The 27,103-nt window shown below is 43.6% G+C and overlaps 1 protein-coding gene across 2 annotated transcripts in view; it reads left to right on the top strand.

The window, feature by feature from the left end:
• Positions 1-27,103, top strand: part of ASTN2 (astrotactin 2) — a 656,937-nt gene that overhangs the window by 287,167 nt on the left and 342,667 nt on the right. For both annotated transcript variants that reach the window (XM_083597178.1, XM_083597179.1), the window contains exon 6: positions 21,161-21,307. In XM_083597178.1, coding sequence (XP_083453304.1) covers positions 21,161-21,307 — 147 coding nt within the window. The remainder of the gene's footprint in view (positions 1-21,160; positions 21,308-27,103) is intronic.

Raw genomic sequence — 27,103 nt, 5'->3', positions numbered from 1 at the left:
GGCTTTTGTATGGTAGCACCAACACATTGAATTGGGCCCAGTAGTTTACAGGTAGCCACCACAGTTCTTTCAGGACCAGTGGCATGTTCCCATCAGGCTGCCTCACTTATCGAATTAGCAGCTGCCTTTTGCACTAGCGGCAGCTTCTAGTCTTCAAGGGCTGTCCCACAGACAGCACACTGCAGTAGTCCAGACAGGAAGCCAGCAGGGCATGGAAAATGAAGGCCATGCTATCCTGGTCCAGAAATGGTCATAACTGGCAAATCAGCCTAAGCTGCGCCTAAGCACTGCCTTCCACACAGACTCTAGTGACAATTGGAACCCAGGACTACTCTCTGACTGTGAACCTTTTCCTTCAAGAAGAGTTCACCCCTCCCAGAATAGGTTGTGCAGTTCATTCCCAGACACAGGAAACACCCACTGACTACACCTTTGTCTTTGCAGGATTCAGCCTCATCTCCCACTGCTTTTGTATAGCTGATAAATAGCATAAGGGACAGTTTATACTCCAATTCCTTGCCTGCTTTTCTGTTTCTAATGATTTTTTGTCCTAAGGGACATTAGGAAGTACCACCATCCACCTACAGTCTGAAGTCTACCACATCATTCTGCTGCGTATAAAACCAGCTATAAGTCCTGGTTTATTCATGCCTTCCGTTGAAGTCATCCGTTTGGCCCCATTGTTACTTGTGCCAGTTTGCATTGTGGGAGCGAGTATCTAGGTCACATGACATACCCACATTCATGGTGCTATGTGGTATAGTCAAATATGGTTATCTTGTAGTAGCCTGAAGGAACCCCTGCCATAACTAGTGCCCCCCCATCCGAAATATCCACGTTTTTGACCGCTTTGTTCTGTTCCAGGGCTGTGCCCGCATTTGCTTCCCTCTCCCTGGACTGTGTGGCTGTTTTCTTCACCAATATTTGGTAGTTTCCTTTTGTCAAGATAACACAGTGAGCCGAAGCATCGCTTGGTCTCTGGAGAGCTGTATTATTGCCTCATAAACCAGCACTGCCATCCCATTATAGCCTAATTAAGACCATGGGGATTTAGGTTCCTCTTGTCCAGTGATAAGTTCCACGCCTTACTGAGATAAGGAGGTTCTGCTGTTGTTCAGAGGCTTGCAGCAGATATCACCAGTATATCTTATTTTGGGGAGGGGTTAGGGGAAAGAAGACCTTTTTTTTAGCCTACAGGATGTCCAGCTCTTTCCCCTAATTTGCAGCAATCTTTAATGGGTATTCAGGGGAGCCCAATTATCTGCCTCAATTTTGCATCAGCCACTGTGTGTGTATCTCTCTGACTCACGGAGCCTTCCGAGGGCTGTTAGAGAAAGACGAATCCAGGCTTTGATCTGCTTCTGTATTTGGTGTTTAAAACAAGGCCTTTATAAGGGAAAATTAGGTATTTGGAATCTGTTACATACACAGAAGCCTGTCTTTGATCCTCGCACGCCTCTGGAGGCAACAGACACTTATTATTTCAAAGCAAAGCAAATGAGATGTGGAATGAAAAATTTAGGTAGTCTTTCTCCTCTCTTCTCCCTCCCTTCCCTTCCCCTTCCCTCAAAATGTACATAGATGCTAGGGCTAAGTAAACAAGGTGCATCATAGCAGGAGACATGGCACTGGCTATAACAGCAGTAATGGGTGGGATTTTTGGGGGCGGGGGTGTAGATAGAAATTCACAAGTTCCCCTTCCTCCATTGCTATTCTTTGGACCTGCATTTTATCTACCTTTCACTTATTTATTTAATTTATTGTGAATAGCTTCCTGTAAAATCTCTAGAAGCTATTTCACAATAAGAAACATCAGCAACGAAAACATTTCATTATATACACAGTTAGAACAATTTCATTTATATAGAACTATTTCATAAATAAAAACAATTTCAAATGCAGTACAGATACAGACTGCCACAGGTACACACACACACACACACACACACACACACACACACACACACACACCTTTGTTTAAAAGATTTGTTGAACAAGGTGTTCAATTGGTGCCAAAATTACAATAGACACAGCGCCTGCCTGATATGCAGGGAAAGGACTTGCAAAGAGTCTTCCACTGCCTCCCGCAGTTTGGTCAGACTCATTTTAGTAGCTTCGAGAACACTGTCCAACCATCTCATCCTCTGTCGTCCCCTTCTATTTGTGCCCTCCATCTTTCCCAACATCAGGGTCTTTTCCTTCTCATGAGGTGGCCAAAGTATTGGAGCCTCAGCTTCAGGATCTGTCCTTCCAGTGAGCACTCGGGGCTGATTTCCATAAGAATGGAAACTCAGTTAGGCATATAAGGCATCAAATCATAAGTGTTTGGACAGGGTCAAATGGTCATTTCAGCTAACCTTCAGGTTGTATCCCTCCCCATATTCTGTTTTGGCTGTCTTTGCACCCAAAAACAACAACCCTGCCCCACTACATAGTTTAATTTTGTCCTGCAAAAACCAGCTAATTGCATTTTTTAGTATTATGGCATCTTTTAAAACCAAGTCACAAATGGATCAGTTGCTATATATCCCTAGAACAAGGTGCTGAAATTGGGAGGGGGCACACACACATGAGAAATGGATAGGAATTAAAACAGTTTCAAGGTGAGAGTAGTTTTTTGTAACTGAGTTATATAGTTGTTACATTATTGAATAGCTTTAGTCTTCCATGATGTCTCTCTCTCTCTCTCTCTCTCTCTCTCTCTCTCTCTCTCTCTCTCTCTGTGTGTGTGTGTGTGCACGTGCTCACATAAGAACATAGGAAACTATACCAAGGCAGACCATTGGTCCATTCACCTCAGTACTGGCAGCATTGATAGGGCCAGGTTCTCCAGTGTTTTGGACAGGCATCTTTGGACAGCTGTTGAACCAGGGGTGTTCTGCACTCAAAAGAGGCACAGTACCACTGAACTATGGTCCATATGAACTATAATGAAATAAAGAAAATGTCACCTTATTCTGAGTGAAGCCATTGGTTCATCTAATTCAGTGTTTTTAGCACTGCCTTGCAGAAGCTTTCCTGAGTTGCAGACAGGAGACATTCCCAGTCCTACCTGAAGATGCTGGGATCAGACCTGGGACTTTCTGCAATGCAACACATGCATTCTACTGGAGCTACAGCACCCTCTCCCCACAAGTGATTGTGGACTCACTTGGCCTTTTAATCTTACTTTCAATTTTGCATTAGTGAAGTATATATAGGAGCCAGCTCTTAGGGGCCATGGGGGCTTTGGCCCCCACAATAAAATATTTGAGGGGGCTGGGCCCCCACAAAGTTGATGGGCATTCCCATTCAGATGGTGTGTGCACTGAGTCATGTGATTGATTATGTAAGGTAGGGCTCACCTGGGCCCCCATAATTTTTTATCCAAGTTGGTACCCCTAGAAGTACACATTGCGATTTGGATCAGGACCTTAATAAATTCCCCCTCTCTTCCATATTCCCGAACTAGTGTGTGGCATAATATACTACTGTGCCACAAACATCAATATACCTAACTATCCCTTTGTTCCTGCTTTGATGCCATGGTTGAGGAAATAACACTGCCTCTGCAGTTTGTAATCTGATCACCAACTGAGGACAGCAAGGGTAGAGAGCTGGAGTGGTGGTGGGCACACAGATGGTAATCCCAAAAGAGCATCCTCAGCAAATCTGAAGGACCATAGCAATATATGATAAGAGAAGACAGTACTTCAGATATAGGTCTTTAATAGGATCCTGGGTGGATATTTTACAGTTGTGCTCAGTGTGATCCTGCCTGCCTTGCGCTTTGGGGATGAACCCTGGCCATAAAGTAGCTCTACATAGGAGTTCCAGAATAATGGGTGGTACAGCAGTGTTAAGTAGGCTGGTGACTGAGCTGATATCTCTGTGTGGTATCTTTGCTTGCAGCAGTATGAAAGGCAGTATGGAAGTGATAAAGTTGCTCCTTAGCTGATGAGATGCTTCCCGCTACTCTTCAGATGACTCGATAAGTGGATAGCACGTAAATCTGAGCTGAGGCGTCTGCTCAAATATTTCCTCAAAGTTCCTCTGCCTTCTCATTATTACAAAAGCTGCCACAGTGCTGTCTTGATTCTGCAGGAGGAAGAAATTGGGATAAACATTAAGTTGGGGTGCAAATTAGCAAGTGTTAAAAGTGAGTCCTGCGTGCTGCTGAGCGACTAGAATTCTTTCTCTTGGAGGAACCAAAATGTCACAGTAAAGTTTGTAGCTCTGGCATAGGGGTGGGGAACCTTTTACAGCCCAAGGACCACGTTCCCTTTTGGTGGCGGCATGCCATCAGCGGTGTGGCCAGAGGCAAAAGTGGGTAGAGCAAAAAATGCAAATGTTGCCTTTGTACAGTACAGTACAGTAGCTTAGTTTCTACACACACTTTCACATCCCTTTCTATCCTCCATCCAGACCAGCAAGAGGCATTATCAGACAGGGGCAGCCCATGCAGGTGAGGGGAAGCCATTTGCTCCAGGGGGTGGATCCGATCCTTGCATTGCTGTTGTTATCAAAGTTCACACATTCCAGCCATGCAAATAAATGCTCAAGAAGGGTGCCTGGTAGGGCTGGTGATGGGTGTGACTCCTGAGGGTGTGCTGCTTGGGTAGAGTCCAGGAGGTGACATTGGGTGCCAAAGCCAACTGAAGTACCCTAAAGCTTTCACATTCATTAGACTGGATGCTAGACATGAATTATTATACCTACATTGAGTGACAGGCAGGAGCGCCGACTTGCCCCCCACTTTTAGGAGGCATGGTAATGAATCACATGACATGTCATGTGATGTTGCCCGGCATGGGTGGGGCAGAGCAGGAAGTATGGAGGGCGATCTCTGCACTTGCTTGTCCCAGCCCCTGCCCAGGTCCTGGGCTGCCAGGTTGTCTGGCTGAGGCTGGAACGAGCGAAGCAAAGATCTCCCGCGCTTGTCCCAGCCACACCTGGCTCCTGGGCTGCCAGCCAGAGGTGTGCAGAGAGCAGCTGGCAGTGGTGGGGAGTGGCAGTCCCCTTAGTATTGGGGAGCACTGCCCCCTGCCCCAATATATTGTGGGAACCGAAGCCCCCTCCACCTCCTATAGCTAATGCCACTGGTGGCAGGGAGTATTAGGCAGAGATGCTCATTGACATGGTAATAAAATGAAATCTTACTCTGCAGTTTGTTAGAGGGAGTGGAGGATATGTACATGGACTTGAACAGGTTAAACTGTGAGAGGTGCAAAAATATTTCATGTTTTACCAAAAGCTACTGGAATAGCCAAGTAATGGCTGTTGGCTCAAAATGCCTCTGCCCCCCCCCCCCCGCCCCGGACCCTGCAGGTTTTGTCCTTGGTTACAATATAACAGATCCCGTTAGGAAATTACTGAACTACTGAATTTCCTGAACACAACAAAATAACCAAACTCCCACTGGTGATCATGTTCCTAGACATCCTTAAAGCCTTTTGATTGTTTACCGTATTTTTCACTCTATAGGACTCACCCGACCATAGGAGCCCCTTCCATTTCTCCTGCCGCTTCGCCGAAAGGGCGCTGCGCAGAGAGGGGGAGATTTTTTTTCTTGTTCTCCCCCTATAGAACAAGGTGCGTTCACCCAAGGTGCGTTCACCCAAAGCCTCCAGAGTGTAGCCAGATGGGCGGGGTATAAATATTTTGTTGTTGTAGTAGTAGTAGTTATAAAATGGAAATATCTATTATCAGTATTAACTAACATAAAATTTGGACCCAACTTCCTACAAACCTCAAGCAAATTTACTCCCAAGCCTCAGCAAAATGCAGAGTTAACAATATGGATTCCAATACCATAGCAATCCAAAAAGGCCCAAAACAAGGATTCCTACTGTCGCCCTTCCTATTCATCTTGACCCTGGAACCCCTAGCAATCATACTCCAAGAACCCCAGATATCAAGGGTGTGGAAATAAAAGGTAAAACCTTCAAACTAGGGCTCTTTGCAGGCAAACTGATGGTCACAGCACCAGACCCCATAAACACAGCAACCACCCTAACCAAAGAACTCAACACATTCCAATGGTGTCGGGCCTACAAGTAAACTTTGCAAAATCTGAGGCTGTGTGCTTCAACACCCCGCCCCCCCTGCATACCCAAAAGGAATTCACCAACATCACAAAGATAAAACTCTGCTACACCAAATTCTGATACCCAGGGGTTAAAATAACCAGAAACCTCAGCAAACTATAATACCTCCACAATTACAAGTCCTTGTGGCGACAAATCAACAGAAACTTGAACAAATGACACCAAATCCTCTCAGACAAAATATCCATGATCAAAATAATCACCCTCCCAAAACTAACCTATTTGTTCCAAACCCTCCCAATCTGGATTCCCCCTACCCAACTCCAGAAGTGGCAGAAAAAACTACACTTGTTTGTTTTCTCACACAAAAAGCCACAAATAAGCCCCAAATACCTGCACCTCCCCCCGCAAAGGAGGATGGGGAATCCCCAACATAGATCCCCAATCTTACATTGCCAACCAAGTGTGCCACATAATCCCATATATTCTAGAAGATGAGACAAAGCAATGGGTCCACTTAGAGAGAGACACCGTCGAAAACATCCCTACAAAGACATACCCATTTCTCCAAAACAAACTAAAGAAAATCCCCACAATACTGAACAGGTTCACACAGTCCATGCTTAAAGCATGGAAGGAAAAAGCAGGCAAACTGTCCCCATCCACATCCCCACTAATCCCCCTAGCCTATCACCCATTAGACCAACATGCCACACAAAACCTGTCTCCCCTTCCTGTCTTGGTGATTAGGGCTCTGTTTTGCTTCAGTTGCCTCTTTAACTTCCCCAGGGCTGCAATAGAGATAATGACATTTACATCTGTTCCCAGCGGTCCAGGTTTTTGGATGGTTTTTTTTTATTGCATCTGATACAGTCTTACCAAAGTAATTGAGTATTTGCACTCTAGCTTGGTCCTTATCTTGACAGCAAAGCAACACTTTTAATTTAATTTTGTTCCAAGCATGCAGGTAACAAATTTTACTAATCGTTCCACTCATGCCCGCTGCATGGTAATGAGCCTCTTGTTTCACAGGAAATAAAATACTACCATGTTTGCTGGGGAGGCAAAGGAGGGGTGGCTTACAAGGGTATTGCTACTTTGTCTAACAAGCAGGGTAAATTGTAAGTCTTTGAGGGCATTTGGTAAATAGACTGGCATAAAGCAGGGTTGGAATTATTGAAAAGTGAATGCTGGTGTCCCCATCACACAGGTTTATTAGTAGGGTTGCAATGTTTAATTGACTTGCTGAGACTCTGACCTTGGACTGGCCCTGGGTACAGCTTTGGTTTCTGCCCCCTTGGTCTGGTTGCTTGCAAGTTCCCTGTTTACTCTGGAGCCCAGTGAAAACAGGTCATAGTAGAACCTAGTAAAGGTAAAGGTAAAGGGACCCCTGACCATTAGGTCCAGTCGTGACCGACTCTGGGGTTGCGACACTCATCTTGCTTTATTGGCCGAGGGAGCCGGCGTACAGCTTCCAGGTCATGTAGCCAGCATGACTAAGCCGCTTCTGGCGAACCAGAGCAGCGCACGGAAATGCCGTTTACCTTCCCACCGGAGTGGTACCTATTTATCTACTTGCACTTTGACATGCTTTCGAACTGCTAGGTTGGCAGGAGCTGGGACCGAGCAACGGGAGCTCACCCCGTCATGGGGATTCGAACCGCCGACCTTCTGATCGGCAAGTCCTAGGCTCTGTGGTTTAACCCACAGTGCCACCCGCGTCCCTGATAGTAGAACTTAGAGGTGTGTAAATGACAGTATGGTTAGCTTTGTCCTTACATAAACCTGGCAACTATGTTCTGTGCATGGTTTATTCAAAAATCCCACTGACTTCAGTGGAAATTACTTTAAGGTAAACCTGAGAAGACTTCAGCCATAAGCTCTGATCAACAGAATGGCCCCCTGCTTCTTGACAGGATCAATTATTTTATCACTATTTTATCACATCATATCTATTTTATTCTTGCACTGAGGCTCATGTTGTCTTCGATCTGACCCAGAATTCAACTTTGGTTTAAGGCATATGACAGCAATGAATCAGCCATGATTTCATCTGATTTGTACTGAAGAACAGTGCTATGCAAAAATCTATCTAAAAGATATCTATAAACAGTTTTCCTCAATGTAACAATGATTCTCATCTGATTCCAGAGCAGGGAAATGAAAGCAAAGTTGACTCCATTGATTTTAATTGTCCACTCTGGAGGAATGAGAGAGAGGGGGAGGGAGGGAGGCACAGAAAGCCCATCAGCAATGCGAATAAAGAGAGAACTAATTGGACTTACAAGAATGAAAATAAGCGAAATGTGTTTTGAATAATAGGACCCCCCCATAAATGCTTTAATACATGATAAAAAATGGTATGGTGTCTCTTAAGCACAGGTTTATATAGGTAAAAGGTTTATATAGCTTCAATGCTATATAGGCAGCAAATACATATCAAATACACAGCGAATTCTCACAACTGATGGAAAACTCAGAAAAAGTCTGAGTGCAGAGCCACCCATGCTCCTGCTTCCAGGTATGGCTTTTTCGTCTTTTGTTTTAAAAAATGGTGCTTTTATACTGCTGCCTTTATGTTGCATTTTTGTTTTAATGATATTCTTTACTGTTTTTTTATGTGGGATGCAGGTGGCATTGTAGTGTAAACCACTGAATCTCTTGGGCTTGCTCATCAGAAGGTCAGCGGTTTGAATCCCTGTGATGGAGTGAGCTCCTGTTGCTCGGTCCCAGCTCCTGCCAACCTAGCAGTTCGAAAGCACATTGGAGTGCAAGTAGATAAATAGATACTGCTCTGGTGGGAAGGTAAATGGCATTGCTGTGCGCTGCTCTGGTTTCAGTGTTCCATTGCACCAGAAGTGGCTTAGTTATGCTGGCCACATGACCCGGAAAAACTGTCTGTGGAAAAATTCTGGCTCCCTCGGCCTGCAAAGCGAGACGAGCGCCACAATCCCAGAGTCGTCTGTGACTAGACTTAACTGTCAGGGGTCCTTTACCTTTACCTTTTATTGTTTTTATATTGTACACGGCTTAGTGGGATGTCCGAATGCTTTCCCATAAAATAAAGTGGTTTAGAAGTGAAAGTAAAAACTGAGCCCCTCAGTTCTGGGCAAGCGGACAGGCAGGCTGTACGTTTGCTATGTTTACCTGACATCCACTTCTTCTCTGGAAACAATATGGACAGAAAAGAAAGTGTCTGAAGGATGCAACGTGGAACAAAAAGCCCACTGCACCTGTACTGCCCCCCTTTTTGCAGAGTGGGCATTTAGATGATTTGTGGCAGGGTAGAGAGACAGACAGTGGGGTAAATGTAACTACCAGAGGTGCTCATGTTCCTAGTTATTGACGGGCACTATTTTTTTAAAAAACCAACAACATCGGGCATTAGAGAGCGTGCAAGAAGAATTGTCTTCAACCAGGTGCTGCGTGATTTATTAATAATTTACAGTGGTACCTCGGGTTACATACGCTTCAGGTTACACACGCTTCAGGTTACAGACTCCGCTAACCCAGAAATAATAGCTTGGGTTAAGAACTTTGCTTCAGGATGAGAACAGAAATCGTGCTCCGGCGGCGTGGCAGCAGCAGGAGGCCCCTTAGCTAAAGTGGTGCTTCAGGTTAAGAACAGTTTCAGGTTAAGAACGGACCTCCAGAACGAATGAAGTACGTAACCAGAGGTACCACTGTATTTCATTTCTATACCACTTTATTTTTATTTTACAACCCACATTGTTTTCTCCTGCTCTGAAGGCTAAGGCCCAAACCACTTGCTTGAAGTTATAAGAAAGGAGCTTCCTACTAAACATCAGGAAGAGCTTTCTGAGAGTAAGAGCCGTTTGACAGTGGAATGGTCACCCTCAGAAGGTGGTGGACTCTCCTTCCTTGGACGTTTTTAAGCAGAGGTTGGGTGGCCATGTGTCATGGATGCTTTAGCTGAGATTCCTGCACTGCGGGGGGTTGGGCTAGATGACACTAGGGGACCCTTCCAACAATTTGGCAAAGTTGTTGAGCAATATCTAAAAAAAAGAGACTCCTCCCCAATGCAGTATTCCATCTACGTCCAAATGTATGTCAGCCCTAATAAAATAAACTTAGAGCATAATATAGAATCATATCTTAATCATAGAACGTTTCTGCTGCTGTTGCTGCCAGCGGTGGTTCGTGGTGGGTGGCAGCTGTGGAAACTCAGGCTCAGTGACCTGGGTCTGCACTAACAGACAGCTGAGATCGTCTCTGGCTTCTTTAGCAGCATCAGTTTTTGTATCTGAAGTCTGTCGGGGCTCTTCCCTCCCAGACCTGGTGGATAAAGGCCAAGATGGTCTTTTACTTTACAGTGGTACCTCGGGTTACAGACGCTTCAGGTTACAGACTCCGCTAACCCAGAAATAGTACCTCGGGTTAAGAACTTTGCTTCAGGATGAGAACAGAAATCACGCAGCGGCGGCAGTGGGAGGCCCCATTAGCTAAAGTGGTGCTTCAGGTTAAGAAAAGTTTCAGGTTAAGAACGGACCTCCAGAACGAATTAAGTTCTTAACCAGAGATACCACTGTATTTATGATTGCACTAGCAGCCTTTGAAATCAATGGTTAAAATGAGAGCAGTTTTTAAAAGTTCAACCCACCAGCTTGATTCAAAATGGCATGTAAAAAGGTAAAGGTAAAGGGACCCCTGACTGTTTAGTCCAATCAGGAATCACTCTGGGGTTGCGGCGCTCATCTTGCTTTACTGGCTAAGGGAGCCAGTGTTGGCCAGCAGACAGCTTCCGGATCATGTGGCCAGCATGACTAAGCCGCTTCTGGTGAACCAGAGCAGCACACGGAAGCACCGTTTACCTTCCCGCCGGAGCGGTACCTATTTATCTACTTGCACTTTGATGTGCTTTCGAACTGGTAGGTTGGCAGGAGCTGGGACTGAGCAATGGGCGCTCACCCCGTCATTGCGGGGATTCGAACTGCCGACCTTCTGATCGGCAAGTCCTAGGCTTTGTGTCCCATAGTTGTTCCCAATTGGAGATGAAATCCTACTTCTTGATGTCAGAAACTTTAATGTGAAATCTAGTTATTACATTTTAACAAGTACGCAAATGCATAGCAACCAAACAACTTTCCAAACTGCATAGTGACTTTATATCCCAAAGAGCTCAGGTTGGGAGTGGGTTTCTCCTCTCTCCCCATTTCAACCTCAAGGACAGAGCTTTGTGCCCTCTCCCAGGGGCATTTTTTGAATAAAAATGAAATGATGCCCACCAGCAGCCAGGACTCTCTGGAGTATGAATAGCCAGGCAGCTCAGAAAATAGGAATAAATGGCAGCTTTAATTGGATTTATTCATTTCCAAAAGGAAAGGGAAAAAAAAGAACCAATCCATGTTTATAGTATCCTCAACAGGACCTTTTTCTAAGAAAGGACACTTTCTTTGGCTGTGGGATTTTTGTTTGTTTGTTTAATGTCTCTCTGTCAGGACTGTTCATCTTTTGGGATTATCTGCACAAATTTGGCAACCCATTTCCTATTCCTGTTGAAGATGTATACGTTACATGGTTTGTTTGTATTTGAGAGATACTGATCAATTGCTGCAGTTTGACAAACTCTTAAACTGGAAGTAAGGAGACATTATTTTGGTTCCCTTCTTGAATGGGGAAATTCTCCTTGAAACTTGTTGATCAGGATTTCCACACTTCTATTTGTGCCACTGACAGTTTGGCCAGCCTTCATCCTCTCAGCCACATCACCAGCCCACATGTCTTTAGGACCTGCCCCTTCTCTTGGGCAGCTGTGTACACCATGATTTGCATTCTGGCCATAAATGCCCCCAGTTAATGCATAAACTATGAGCTAGTCAGCCTCCAGGGCCCATTCACTCCTTGTTGGCTTTGTATTTCCATTTATTCCGTTTGCAGCACCATTTTCTTCTTCCTTTCCCTATTGGGACTCCATAATATGATGAATTTGTTGGCTTGCAAAAGGTAAAGATGTGCCAGTTATTTGTCATAGGACTCTTCATAGGTTTTGTATGCATCAGTATCTGGCTTAAAACAGTATAATGTTTTAAGGAATAATGTTCACATAAGATTGCCACTGTACCCTGTGTGTGCTCGTGCATGCACACACAAGAGATCAATATTTGAAGCATTATGGTCTTTACAGAAAAGCATATTTATTTCAATGCATCAGGCATTAAAACTCCTAAAGTCTACTGAGACTGAGTATTAGAGACAGATTAGCAAAAGGCTTCAAGGACTCTTCAGGCTGAATAGAACATGCAGAGTGCTCGGTTGTGGGAGTTGGCAGTTCCTGCTGCTTAAGCCAAAGATTTCGCTGTCTCCATTGATCCTGCTGCAAATTATCACCCATGGTAGATTATTGCTTTGGAGAGGGAGGTGTGTGTGGATTCTGCCTTCATCAGTCAAATTATCCTCTTTACTCTACAGGTAGCCACATTTATGTGCCTCCTCAACATGTCAATTGCTGGACTACTGGTTAAGGAAGAGTGGTAGACTAGGTGGAAAGTGTTCTCCAGTTAATACTGATTCTGATAGACCTGGCTTTCTCTTTTTAAGTGAGAGTCCACTCCCGAGGTGTGTATCTATGGACAAAATCAAAAGAAGCCCAATGATAGCCCATTGTTTTGCACTGCTCTCTGACAGGATGCATTACTGTTAGTAAAAGAGAGAGATTGATGTTAGTAAAGAGAGAGAGTCATATGCTCAGCTCTATTGACTCCTCTCTTGTGAATGAAAATTCAGTAGGATTGGGCATCTCACCAGTCAAATATTGTTGAAAAACTGTCAAATATTTTTAATGCAATGCACCTGTTGAGACATAATGATCTCCTTAATAGATGACAATTTAAAATGCTTAGATTGAACAATCACCCTGCTGATGCACCTCATCCACTGACCTTTGTGAAGTGGCTTTGACATTTTTGCTGTGGCTGTGTACAGTACAGTTCCCAGAACTTCCATTTTCAGGGAAGTTTGTGTCTGGATTTTTACTTTTTGAAATACAGCATTGCAACCCTACTAACTTCTTACTTAGCTAAGAATAACTTGTTTATTCTTGGCTAAGTAGCCAACTTATGAAAGTAAGGTTGGTAAATTTTATTGTTTAAGCCAAGATCATTGCATAAGAAGTGGCCTAATTAGTCTTCAGAGCATTAACAGAAATATACTTCAGGTTTTATAGTTACACTAATTACGATAGAAAATCAGTTAACTTATGAGTAGAATTTCATCCATCGAGCATTGAACACAATTCTTTGTGTATAGTTAATTAATCATAGGTTTTTTTTCAAGAAGGAGGAAAAAGAGAGAATAAAGCAAAAATATTTGTATAGAAGTGGAGGGGGGGAGATTTTAAAGGCAGTTGTGCTAAATTGGCAGTGGACTAGTTCTTCAAGCCTCAACTTCAACTTTCCTGATCTTTCAAAGTTGAACACACTTTTATTTATTCTAGCAGTTTGGAGATAAGTAGAGATTTTTGTCAATTTTATGTGGTTTTCCAATATTGGTCCTTTTTGGTATACTTTTAAATCGTTTTTAAGTTTACCTCCTGAACTTTTTTGGGGTTGAAATGCTGTCTATAAATAAATAGAAGTATGGCTTTTTCAGAAAAGAAAATATGTTCTAGCTCTAGATTTTTCTTTCAAAAAATCTCCCTTAAAACTCCCAGCAGATTTCCATCTGTTTCTTCTTCCACAGGGATCAGTTATGAAATAAGCAGTTCACTTTTTCATCTTTCTCTTCGGCTGAAGCCCAGACATGCTGAGAGTTTGGGAGCCTCAATGGCGCCCCTCTGAAGGCTTCACCCGGGACAGAAACCCTGGCTAGATCCCCCTAGCTATGGTTCTGTGGAGTTCCCCTTCCCCCGTCATGGGGGGCAGCAGTGGGGCTTTTCACTTCAGGTTCCAAAATGCCTCTGGCTGCCCCTGCTCTGTGCCAACAACATTCTGTCAAGATCCACCCACACTCCACCCCACATTTTGAGCAAGAAGATCTAATGCAGTTTGTGTAAACCAAGAAGATATATTAGTTTGCATAATTCTACTTTGTTATTAAAAATGGAAATAAGCAATAAACTCTGCAGGCTGCTGAAATCTCTCCTCCCTATGCTGAAAATGCTACTGCACCTCCCTCCAACTTTGCAGGTTACACCAGGCAGTATCCACATAATTGAAAACACATCTTTTCAGCCATAAGTACTAGAAACCATTTTTTTTGTCAAGTGAGAGCTTCAGGAAGCAAAATAATGCAAACAACTGGTGGCTTTCCCATGCTCATGTAGCATTCTGTGTTCCTTTTGATGTAGAATTCACCTGATTGACAATGGGACATATTTCATAATCCATAAATTAAGGAATTTCTTTTTGTTTGCTTGTTTTATTGTGCTTTATTTAACAGGGGTTATCTTGCACCCTTTGATTAGCATGTGGGCCGGCTTTATGGAGTGCTTCAGCTATTTATTTATGGAATTTATGTAGGCTTTCCAATAATGTTTTTCGCTGGGCAGCTCACCATATAAAATAATAAAATGGGAAATTATTCCACAGCTGGGGTGCCATCACTAAGAAGACTCTCCCTCCATCTGGTAGCCACCTAGATAATTTCATCTGATGGGAGCACCCAGAACATCAAAATAGGGTTCTGAACTTGATGATCCATATATATGCATGGAGATTAGATAGATAGTTATATGATAGATGGATATGAAAATGAAGGCATTTGTGCAAATAACATACAAAAAATAGATTGTATTTGAAGAAATTGCCTTGGAAAAATGGTCAGGTTAAGCAAAATTGCATAACAAAAATGAGCATATATTAGAAGAAATGCACACTAAAATGCTGCTGGTTTTTTTTTTTTTTTAAATCATAAACTCATGTGGAAATGAGAAACTGAGAGAAGCAAAACAATGGTAGATTCACCCATCACTAGGTAAGCAGAAGGATTTCAAAAGCAGCCCTGAGAACAAGCAATGTAGACTGCAGAGATTTAGCAGGAAACCTGTCTCCCACCAGCCCCTTCCATGCAATGCCTCACTGAGTCTCTTGGGGTTGTCAATCAGAAGGTTAGCGGTTTGAATCCGCTGGATGGTGGTGAGCTCCCGTTGCTCTGTCCCAGCTCCTGCCAACCTAGCAGTTCGAAAGCACACCAGTGCAAGTAGATAAAGAGGTACCACTGTGGCAGGAAGGTAAACGGCGTTTCCATGTGCGCTCTGGTTTCCGTCACGGTGTCCTGTTGCTCCAGAAGCGGTTTAGTCATGCTGGCCACATGACCTGGAAAGCTGTCTGTGGACAAACGTCAGCTCCCTTGGCCTGAAGCAAGATGAGTGCCACACCCCATAGTCACCTTTGACTGGATTTAACTGTTCAAGGGTCCTTTACCTTTACCTTAATCTGTAATTAGTTTTTGAGTTGCAGGGTACTTGGTAGTGTGAATTGCCTTAATGAGTCTCTGCCTGAACATAACTCTGGATAGTTACTACACAGTGAACTCCCTTGACAAGTGTGGCCTTCTTGGGTGTTTGGTGGGCAATTCTCACCCCTCCCTTAAGTCTGCGAAAGGAAACTGGGCATGTACATGGGCGATTTTGCCATGCTTGGTTGCTTCCTTGAGGTGTTGGTGATCTACAGTTTCCTCCCCTTTCCTCCCACACACATAGGGCTGCTGTGAGTTTGCGGCTGCTGTGTACCAGAGCTTCTCGCAAGTGACTTCCTTTCATCTTAATGAGATTGGTGCAGGTTCAAAGCAGCATGGATGACCCATTCACCCCCCTCCCCAGCTCTTTTCCGTATTCCTGTAATTATCTTGAGGTGGGAATTTTCAATGAAATATCAAGTGCTGCCATGGAGTGGGAAAGAGAGACCTGATTGCTAGGCATTTTGGCATCCACATCTGGCTCCAGTTAACAAAATTTGTGCTGATTAAAAATTGGGTAATTAAAGTTCATTATGTCTTGGTTGGCTGATTTCCCAACTGTGTATTTATAAAGTTGATTTAGGACTATATTGTTATGAGGAGGTTGAGCTATTAAAGATAGTCATAAATCCATACAGAGTTGTGCATGTCTCCATCAAATCTAGCAATGTGCCTGTTTCCCAGTGTTTCCCTAACTATTAAATTCTGCATTATATTTGTACGTGACGTAAAATCTGCTTCCAGAAATATAACACAAGTTTAGCACTCAGGGGGAAAAATCTGTTTGCAAATAACACAGCAATGAGCACCATATTCTGCTATATTTCTGGTAGAGGCTTTTACACCACGTGAAAGCTCGGCTATAAAGCAGAAATTAACAGGATATTGCTGAGAAAATGGAATATATGGCCATGTGAATGCAGACCCAGTTAACCCTCCAGTGCAATAAGAGGAGAAGAAGAAACTTGTAAGGTAAGCCATGTTGGGGTGCTTATTATTCCCCTTTGCTGACCCCCCAACTTCTGGCTTCTGTCATTCTTTTGAAAGGTTTCAGAATCTTCAGAGGAATCTGCCACTTCATGGGACGTTTTCTCTAGCAGCCTGTCTGCCCCCAGCGAGTCCAGAGCACATCTAATTGGTGCCAATGGAAAATGTCATGAAAGAGAGGTCAGGAGGCGTGTGACACTGGCAGACACTGCTTACATGCCCAGGGTTACAGGGCACCGCAGGGAGCCTTTGTTTCAGAATCCAGCTTTCCTTCCAGACTAATTAAGTGGCAGCTGATTGGATTGAAAATGGCAATGATGCTTGGATGCCATTCCTGTTAAAAAAAAACGACAACAAACGCTTGCATGCCTCTCCCCCTCCCCCTTAAAAAAAAATCTTCTTGCTCTTTTGTTCTCTTAAACAAGGGTTTCTTGCTTCAGGGCCTTTTCTTGCCCTCTTCCTCAAGGATTACTACACTGGGCACACTCTTCTTCTTGAGAGAAGCTTCTGCTGCTCAGCATTCAGCTACATTTCAGCTATTGAGTCTTTGCAGAAACATACCATAAAGGTATAAAGCCTGTCCCACAAGACAAAAAGCTTGCCCCTGAATTTAAACTCTGCTGGGTTTGCAAGGTGCTTCCGGGTCGGAAGAGTGCTGGAAATAGCGTGTGCACATGCACACGGGCGCTCCTCCACTCCGGAAGTGTGCCAGAAACAGCACATGTGCACACGCTATTTCCGGTGCTCTTCTGCCCCGGAAGTCAGTCCCCTGCAGCGAGAAAAAGGCACCACGAAAAGAAAGAGCACGGAATCCCCACGCCGATCCACGGAACGGCCATGGGCCGGTTCCAGGAAGCTCATGGGCTGGAACTGGCCCATGGGCCTTAGGTTGTCGACCTCTGGTCTAGATGTTTCTCTCGTAGAGCCCAGACGTGTGTGTTTGTGTGTGTGTGTGTGTGACTCCTGTAGAAGCAGAGCACTGTTCACTACCCCAACCATCAATGAATCAATTAATGTTCTCATTTCTTGACTAAACCTGCTTCTTGACAGCTTTAAGCTTCTGGGGCAAGGGATGAATAGGTGTTACTTTCATGTTCGTAAAATAAGCCCTGAAATCCAAGGATTCTGTTGCAGTCTGTTTAGTTAGTGCTGGGTCATAAAGTTTAAATTCATCTGTTTTTTAAAGGTCTCGTGTTAAGTCATTTATCTCTTGGTGTGTATTTAAATGCAATGTGCACATTGTGTATGCTCTCCAGGTGCAGAGAAAGTTAGAGTTGAAAACAATTAAGTCTCATTTTTTTTAAAAGAGCCTCCAAATAATTGGCTAATACTAGCTGTATGGTATGGTTTATTTATGTACTGCTTTTTAGTCCCCAAAGCAGCGAACAGCATGAATACACATCAATACAAAAATAAATACACAATAAAAGTACAATACATAAAATATATCCATCAAAATGATGTAAAATAGCAGTAGGATTTTCTAAGGCTGACATCATGGGGGTGGGGGGTGGGGAATAGTAGCCATTTACCTATTGCAAGTAACAATTCAAGGGACTCAGTTCAATGGTAGAGTACATACAAAAGGTCCCAGCTTTAGCCCTCCCCCCCATGTGATGACATTAACTTTAATCACAGCGAAGCAAGTGTAACAGTTAAATTTTTGAAGGCACACCTGTAATCTACATGCTTAATCCAGGCGTTGCCAAAACATTTTCAGAATACTATGAAAGTGGTATTAAATCATATTTCAATAATCAACTGAATAATGTTTGACAACTAGATATTGTGTTGTACGGAAACTCTAGTAACAGTTTGAAGGCAGAGACCTGAAAATCAAGAGGTAGTAGCATCAGTTTTCAAGTAAAAGATTTGATTACAATTCCAAAGCAATTTAAGCAATTCCTACGTGTTAACGAAAACAAGCAACAGTAGTTCGAGTTGCTAGCTAAGATAATGGTGCAAAACGAGTGTCCAGGAAAACGTATTGAGCCTTTTCCTCCCCACTTCCATGTTTGATGCTGTTAAATTGAATTGGGGGTGGGGAGAAGGTTTTATGGTCACATTTCTAGGGAGTGGACTAGATGACCCTTGGATTACCTTCCATTTCTATAATTCTGCAGTTCTGTGATTCTGCGATATTGGGTGTGTTATACTGATGTATATTTTGTTCTAGGTGGCTTAGCTTGGTCAGAATCAAGTATACACTTCCAGAGTTAATACTAAATACATTGCTTCTGGTAAATGAACCACCATAGCCAAGTGGGCTCATATGGGAGCAGGTAGTCATTAAAATGTCATTATCGTAACCAGTTTAGGCTTAGTTAAAATGGTTTAAAAATACTTTTTAAGAATCTCAAAAGTGAGATTGTTTTGATCACTTACTGAGGTTTCCCCACTTACCTCCTGGGATCAAGCTGAGATCAAGGCTTTGATGTTTGTGATAGATACTTTGTAGAATGCAACACATATTTTAGTGTGGAACAGCAGAATTATGTAATGTGAGCACTTGCCTATCTTAAAAGCAACCAGTGCATCTTGGACCTTTTTTGGGCTGGGACAGTTCTTCACTGAGTGCCTGAACTCTCAGCACTCATCCACACTTCCCCATGTCCTGCTGCTTTTCCTCCGGGAAAAACTGTACTTTGGCTCTCAGTCGGAGCAAATGGCAATCGGATTTTCCATGGATTGCTATTTGTTCCAATTTAGAGCTAAAGAGTGGGTTTTTCTTAGGAAAGGAGCAGGGCATTGGAAAAACTGCTCAGGCCTAGAAATTAAGGGTCAAGGCGAAAAAGCTCTCAGACCCATGCTTTCTAGGGCAAGCAGAAGTATGAGTGAGCCTACAATTCTATTTAGTCTGCCTGTAGGGAGCTGTCCAGGCTTTCAGAGAATAATAATCAGTGTGCAAGGTTTGCCTGCCAATTCAGTTCCGATTTTGAAATCCTTCCCTTCCTGGAACAAATATTTATTTAGTTTTGGTGCATGTATTTCTCCTTAACTTTCAAATCTGTGTGGCCTGTTTTCTGCTCTTGCTCAAACTGTGTTATTATAGCAGAATTGACCCAATTATTACAGGAAAGGAGGATTCGATGTTCATGTGGTGTTGGCATTTTCCTTGTTTCCGCAGCCCCCTCCCCGTTTCTTTTTCTTTTGCAAAGAGAACATTTTGGCCTTCTTAACTTGAAGGCAGAAAGAGCAAAGGGCTTTCATTCAATTAGTTTCACGGTCTTTGTGTTGTGCAGTAGGGTTGCCAATTTTTCTTCTGCTAGCACTGTAACTTGCACTTTCCCTCATTAAACTGGCTTTATTAACAAGCTCTGCGGGAGAACTAGTTTTGGTCTTGATGGAGGCCCAACTGCAGCACAATATTCCTTGGAGCTGCTGCGTATCTTGGCTCTGCATAGACTCAAAAGGTTCTGCTGGCTCTGAATAATTTCTTAGGTGTCAGCTTTTTGGCATGTGGGATGTTAAGACAGTTGGTCCACAGAGAGAGGGCACAGAAGCACTGTCTGACCCTCATGGCTCTCCAGTGCTGGGGTTTGTCTAGCATCAGATTTGGGCTGCAAAGAGCCTGTCTTCATGCTGTCAGAAATTATTTTAGCCCACACTTGCTGTGAGAGGCCCTTTGCAAGAATGACCTTGAGCGATGAAAAGGCTTTCTGTGACTAACAAAACGGATTTTGCTGTCTCTGTACCGTTGTAGCTCATACCAAGTTCCAGCTTTTATGTGCTCTGCAATTCCAGCTGATTTCCCTATAAATGATTTTACATTGGAGAATACTTGGTTTTCTTTATTCTTTTATGTAAAAAGTGTATTAATTTTCTTTAGAAAAAAAATTATATAACTATTGATGTTTCTCAGAAGACAACAGCTTCTTATGTAAAATGTAAGGGGGAAATAGTTTTGTGTCTTTTATTTAGTTATCTTCCTTTATCAATTAAAGTTTAATAACATTTCCCCTGCTCCAATGTGTTTGGGAATGAGGGAGGGGGGGATTTAAGTGTTCTGTAAATGAGATCCACAAAGAAGGGCGAACAAAGGAGTTTCTTTAGTGACTAATTTCACAGCACCAGATTTGATGTTCCTTCTGCAAATGTCAGTTACGGTACCTGTAGCAGGTAAATGTAGGTGAACCCCTGAGAGATGGCAAGGAGAAGCATAGCCTGGTTTTCCACAAACACACATTGTTCCTTTTTTAGCAAGGGACCACAGAGATAGGTATCATAGAGGATTGAGTCATCAATTCAAAATGGAGTGCTTTATAGGCAGGTGGGCGAGTGGGGAGATGGGAATCCCAACATGTTTCAAGCTAAAGCCCTTTCCTTTGGGTGGGGAGAATAGTTCAATAGAAATTTCTCTTCAAAAAGCATGGCTGTGTGGCTTCTTTTACAGGAACACGCATAACCATGCTTTTGAACAGGAGTTTCTCTTGAACTAAATATCCTAAGAAGGAGACCTTATTCCAGCTTAAAAGGTATTGGGATTCCAGCCCTCCCAAACACAAAATGCTTTTTGTGCCCATTACTCAATTATTTATGCTCTCCATTGTTGCGGTGCTACCCAAGAAGGTACTGAAAATGCCATTACTACCTTGGTGATGAAAATTCTGGTCAGAGGTAGTCTGAAGGCTCAAATCTAAAACTTTCTTCATGCCTCAGTATGGTGATTGAGATGAGAATGGACTCTGATCATTCTCTTCACATTGTAACTGAATTTTTCCTTTACTTCCCAGGTTCCCTGAAGAGCCCTGTGAACAAGACAGCACTTACCTTAATTGCCGTGAGCTCCTGCATCCTGGCCATGGTGTGTGGTACTCAGCTGTCCTGCCCACTGACTGTCAAGGTGACACTCCACGTTCCTGAGCACTTCATTGCTGATGGTAAGAGCACCGGCCTCACTGCTATGATGATAATTGCAGAGCCCTTCTCACACACCCCAAGCTTCCTAAAGATGTCATAGGCCATCTGGGGCAGAGGGGTTTGGGATCCTTATTTTAAATTGATCTAGCGCAGCATCTTGTCTCTGATTGTTAGGGTGGCAGAAAACCAGAGTGTGCAGTATTTCATAAAGGGACTTTTTCTCAACTTGTTATTGCTGCTTAAATTTAAGTGTGCGTAATGTACATATTTGATTAGGAATATGTTATCTATAATTACAGATACACACTTATAACAAAACAAGCAATGAAAATATAGTATAAATTATTCCATTTATATTCCCCCCACCCCCAGTAACATATAAGGATTCTTTAATCGTTTTTATGTCCTTCCTCATGTAAATATAGTTTTTATTGCAAATATGAGATAAATAATCATGAGCTCACATTAACAATAAGAATTATCCATCATTCCCAGTTTAAAAATAAATATACACTAATATATGCTGGCATGCGCTCAAGTAGATACCTACTGGTAATTATAATATGTACATTCAAATATAGAAAGGGGCAGCAAGATCTTCAGGCCATGAGTAATGGATGGTGGATGTTTATCCTTCCAACCTCGAAGAGGTCTCTGCTTCATTTTACTGCTTTGTTAAATGGCAGTACAATCAAATTTTACACTTGTGCTGTTTAGCAACTCCAAGTTCCTGTATTTACCATACTTTCCTGTGTGTAAGACACCCTGTATTTTGGGGGGCTCAAATTTAAGAAAATGGGGGGAAGATTGCCAGTTGTTGACCTTTTTTTGAGGGGGATTACCCTGGGTTGTTCAGCTTTTTTTTAGGGGGGATTGCCGAAAATCACTCAACTGCACGCATCGCTAAATCCACCTTTCGTCTGTCCCCTCACTGGCAGAAGCTGCCAGTCGCCCGCACAATTGCCGCAGCGTCAGCCAATCAACACCAACCATTGACGCAGCAACCAATAACATGCACAATAGTTGCTGACAGCTGCAGCAGCAACCAATCAAACGTCCACCCTATGCACTACCCATGTATAAGACGACTCCCATTTTTTTAGCATGCTTTTTACAGGAAAAAACCTAGTCTTATAGATGGAAAAGTACAGTATTTGTGATATTTTTATATTGCCCTTCTCTTTAGGAATACTAGGACAGTGCAGCTGGTAGAGCAAGAGGCTCTTTATCTTATGTTTGTGGGTTTGAGCTCCATGTTGGGCAAAAGATCCAAGCATTTCAGAGGGTTGAGCTAGATAACCTTTGAAGTCACTTCCAGCGCAGATTCTTAATGGTCTCTACCCATTCCCCTGGTTCCATCTCATTCTCCCAAAGTCCTCTTAATTAGGCCATTGGTTTTCAACCAGTCTTCCATGGCACCCTGGAGTGTCCTGAGGAATGTTCAGGCTAGCCCCAGGGCCCGTGCTTTCATTAAATTGCATCCCATATCTTCCTGCATTATCTCTTTTTCTTCCTGAAGAACATTCAAGGAAACCAGCTTTAACTTGCAGCCAATTATCTTCCTGAAATAAAACAATGGCAAAAAGTGGGGAAATACTTTTGCATGACTCTTTATTTTCTTAAAATCTCTCTTCCCCCACATTCAACAACAACAACAACAACAACAACAACAACAACAACAAACAAACAAAAATCCTCCCCAGCTTCAGTAACTAACAGTTCCTTAGTTTTACACAGGGTTATTGAGAAATGCAAGAAAATAGCAAACTAGCTTGATGGTGTGTGCTCTATAAGGAAGGATTTAAAAATAACCCTGAAAGTGAGGAGTATCTACGGTGTTTTTCGCTCCTTCTACCCCCAACATCGCTCCACCCTCTTCTTCTCTACCTCCCCACCCCCACCCCGGCAGCTCTCCTCCTCCTTAACAGTCACGTAGCTTTATGGGAACAGGGAGAATGTTGCAAGAAAGCACCATGTCTGCATATGTGTCCTGTGCTATGCGTTTCTCGCTTTCCTTCCCCACAATGACAAAGTATTTCTGCTTTTGATCTTAATCTTGTTTTGCTCTCTCCAACACCCTCCCCCCACCATGTGTGCACAAATTTCGGGAAAGGCAGGCTGGGGCTGCTATGTGGAATATGTCAGCTCATCCCCGCAGAGCAGTGGCATTTCATGGGTTCCCATTGACACATGTGCTGCCACTTACATGTGTGCCAGAAAGGAGCAGGGCAGAATGGGGAGGGCACAGGGAAATCCCTGCTTACACGTGTCCTGTAATGGAACCCTAGTGTAAGTGGTTTGCCACAGGAGAGCTGCGGTTTGTCAAGGTACCTGAGGACTCAAAAATGTTGAAAACCCCTGAATTAGGCTTAGAGACACTGATTGTCCTAAAAACACCTAGTAAGCTGGCAAGCCCAGTAGGTTTTTGAACCCAACTCTCCATTTTCTAAGCCCATCACTCTGACCACAATACAACACAGACTTCAAAACTAACTCTCTCTCTTTTGAGAGAGTGCTGCGCTGTTTTGTTTATCTCTTCCTGATAGTAGTAGTATTTATGAATTTTTTTACCCCACCTTTCCTCCCTAATGAGCCAAGGGCAGCAAACCCCAGAATGTTAACACAATACAATTAAAAAAAACCCATAATAATAAAATTAATTAAAAACATCTAAAAACAATTAAAATTACCTAAAACAAATAAAAGCAATCACATACCCTCACAGCTTATAATTTCCAGAGAAAGTTATCTTTCAGACATCAAATGCCTGGGGGAACAGGAATGTTTTAAAATCCTCCCTGAGCCTTAATGATGAAGGAGGGAGGGAGAAGTCACCATGAAAGCGTTCCAGGAGTCAGGACCCTGCTGTGAGTCTGGGAAGCAACCTTTTACAGCACCAACAATAGGACCTGTTAACAAATATTTTCAACAGTTTTTCAACTCCTAAAGTGTTTTGTGATTCATCCCTTGCTTTTTAATCTCATGCCAACCCTGACAGGAATATGGGAAGTTGCCTCATAGAAGTCAGGCTATTGTCCACTTGGCCAGTATTGTGATTAGCAGCAGGGCTCCAGGGTCTCAGGCAGAAATCTTTCCCAGTAGAGGAGGCTGGGCCATTCGGGCTAGTGGGGCATTGCCCCACCAGTCTCAATCTGCCCTCAGCCACCACCCCCCCAATCTATGGAAAGTGCCATAGCTCAGTGGTGGAGCACCTAGCACACTCAGTCCCCAACACCTGCAGAATGAATGCTTCCTGCTTGAAACCCAGGAAATCTGCTGCCAGCAGATAATACTGAGTGAGATGAACTGGTGCTGTGACTTGGTGTAAGGCAGCTTTCTGTGCCCCTGTCTTTCTTCTTATTTAAGCCAAATCAATGGCTGGGACTGCCCATGAGCACCCTCCTCCTTAATCTCAGTATTGCCATTGTAGACCTCTGCAGAGAAGAGGATGGGGGCAAAAGTATAAGCTGGCTCTGCCTGTCATTGGCTCTGACCGCTCTGCCTTCTGCCCTACCATTCCTAATGGGCACCAACCACCACTGATCTTTTCCCAACCCCTGCTACTGGATCCTTTCTAAACTGGAGTTTGAACCAGAGGCCTTCTGCATTTAAGACGTGTATTTTGCCACTGAATTATAGGCAGAAAAACAGCAACTTGCTACACACATCACCTTCGTTCTTCAATGTCCAAATGTAGCACTATTCACCATCCTTCATTGGTCTGACCTTGGAGTTTCTGTTTCCAGGCTGGAAGTTTGCTAGGCTGGACTTTTTCACTGAACTCATCACTCACAGGAATTACTCAATGGAGGGGACCGGGAGAGCAATGCAGTGTGTGAATCAGCCCTGAGGCACCCAGTTTTTTTGCTGCTAGTGCCTCATCATATCTGAATTGCGGAGAAAATGGTATTTGCCTTCAGGGCTCAGGAAGCCAGTCTATTTCAGCATCCTAGTGTCATCCGAAATGCTAAGTGTGGGCAGGAATGCCATGAAAGGAGAATTGGGAGTGGGTGGGGATAGACAGTTCTGCCTGGAGCATAATATAGATCTTTGCATGGGAAGGGCTGGTACATTTTATTTTATTTTACTTCCCTTCTACACCTTCTGCATAGATACTATCTATTTGGCATTATTAGAAGGTATGTGCTGATTTGTAAGGAAATGTTTCAGTGTATTTTAACAGCCTGTTATGGCAACTGTTCTTATCCAGTGCTCCAAGCAGCCTGATAGTGCTGTTGGGGTTAACAGGGGAATTTCCAGAAAGGAGGAAAGGGTCACCTCCCCCACCCTTCACCTAAAGCAGAACTGGCTCCACTGTACTGAACACATAGCAGCTGGTGGATGTGACTCCCCTGAAGCCCTTAATCATCAGGCAGGGATATCAGGGATCAGGATGTCCTTATGGGATCATGGACCTAAGTTGTAAAGGGTCTTGCAAATTAATTCAGTAAACCTTGAACTTAGCCCAGTAGCACATGGACGGCCAATGCAAGCTTTTAAGCACTGGTGTTGTGTGCTGGCAGTCGTCTGTCTGCACCAATAATATAGCCACAGCATTTTGCACCAACTGGAGCTTCCAAACCAATCTGAATGTTAGCCCCCCACAGAGTGTGTTCCAATAATGCAGTCTTGAGGTTGCCACTGCATGAGCAATTGTGGCCAGGCTATTCTCAGTCGAAGAACAGCTGGAGTACCAGCTGTACCTGGCAAAAGACACTCCTAGGCACTCCAGTGCTGCTAGCTAGGTAGTTTTACAATTATACAAGTGACCTCTGCTACTCAAAACCTTTGCCTTCTGGCTTCAGCTTTTGAAGGTGTGTAGCAAAACTTTGATTGGTGGTGTGAGACACCTTCCCAGTACTGTTTCTATTTTTAATGTTATGACTGATAAAAGAAGCTGCTCATCTCTGCTGCTTTTTCTGGTTCTCAGATGGTGAACTTGCTAATTTCTGATGGGGAAAAGAATGAGATGCTGATGCATTAGTTGGGAGCCATTGCCACTTTCTATTGCTCTCTCCACCCCCAAGGTGAATGTTCAATGTTTCTTGAATTTAGCTGACCTTATTAGCCCAACATGCAGTGAGCACCAAGTTCAACTACTAAGGGCAAATTACTGTACATTTTCTTCCTTCTGCTGGGACCCTTCACTCAGTCACTTCTAACCTTCATCTTTTTTTATTCTTACCACAAGGGCAAATTAAACAGCATCCTTCTCTTTTGGATCAAATGTTTTGCACAAAAACTCAGAACAGAGCAGGAGCATGGAGGCACTATGCTCGTTTCTTAGTGGGTGGGTCACTGTTGCTTACCAGGATGGGTGAGGTGGAGAGGGTGTCTTGCAAACACTCTAGCAGAGCCCATCTGGCACTGCTGCTAGTGTGTTTCCTTCCAGGGCTCAGAAGTAGGTAGAAGACTTTGGGGCTGTTCCTCATAGCCACTTGTTCCTAGTGCAGGAGTAGGGAACCCTCCCGCCACCCCCAATGTTGCTAGACTCTAGCTCCTGTTAGCCCAACATAAGAATAGCATGCTGGATCAGGCCTTTGACTAATCTATTCCATCATCCTATACTCACAATAGCCAACCAGGTGCCTGTGGGAAACCAGCAAGCAGAACATGAGCACAAGAGCACTTTCCCTTCCTGCTGTTTTCTAGCAGCTGGTATTTGTAAGGACTGCTGCCTCCAACTGTGGAGGTAGAGCATATCCATCATAGCTAGTAGCTATTGATAGCCCTCTCCTCCATGAATTTGCCTAATCCTCTTCTAAAGCTATCCAAGTTGGTGGCATCACTGCCTCCTGGAGGAGCGAGTGCCGTAG

The sequence above is a fragment of the Podarcis filfolensis genome (genome assembly GCF_964270895.1).
Source record: "Podarcis filfolensis genome assembly, chromosome: Z".
NCBI lineage: Eukaryota > Metazoa > Chordata > Lepidosauria > Squamata > Lacertidae > Podarcis > Podarcis filfolensis.
The sequence above is the reverse complement of the archived record's forward strand: the minus strand, read 5'-3'. Positions and strand labels throughout refer to the sequence as shown.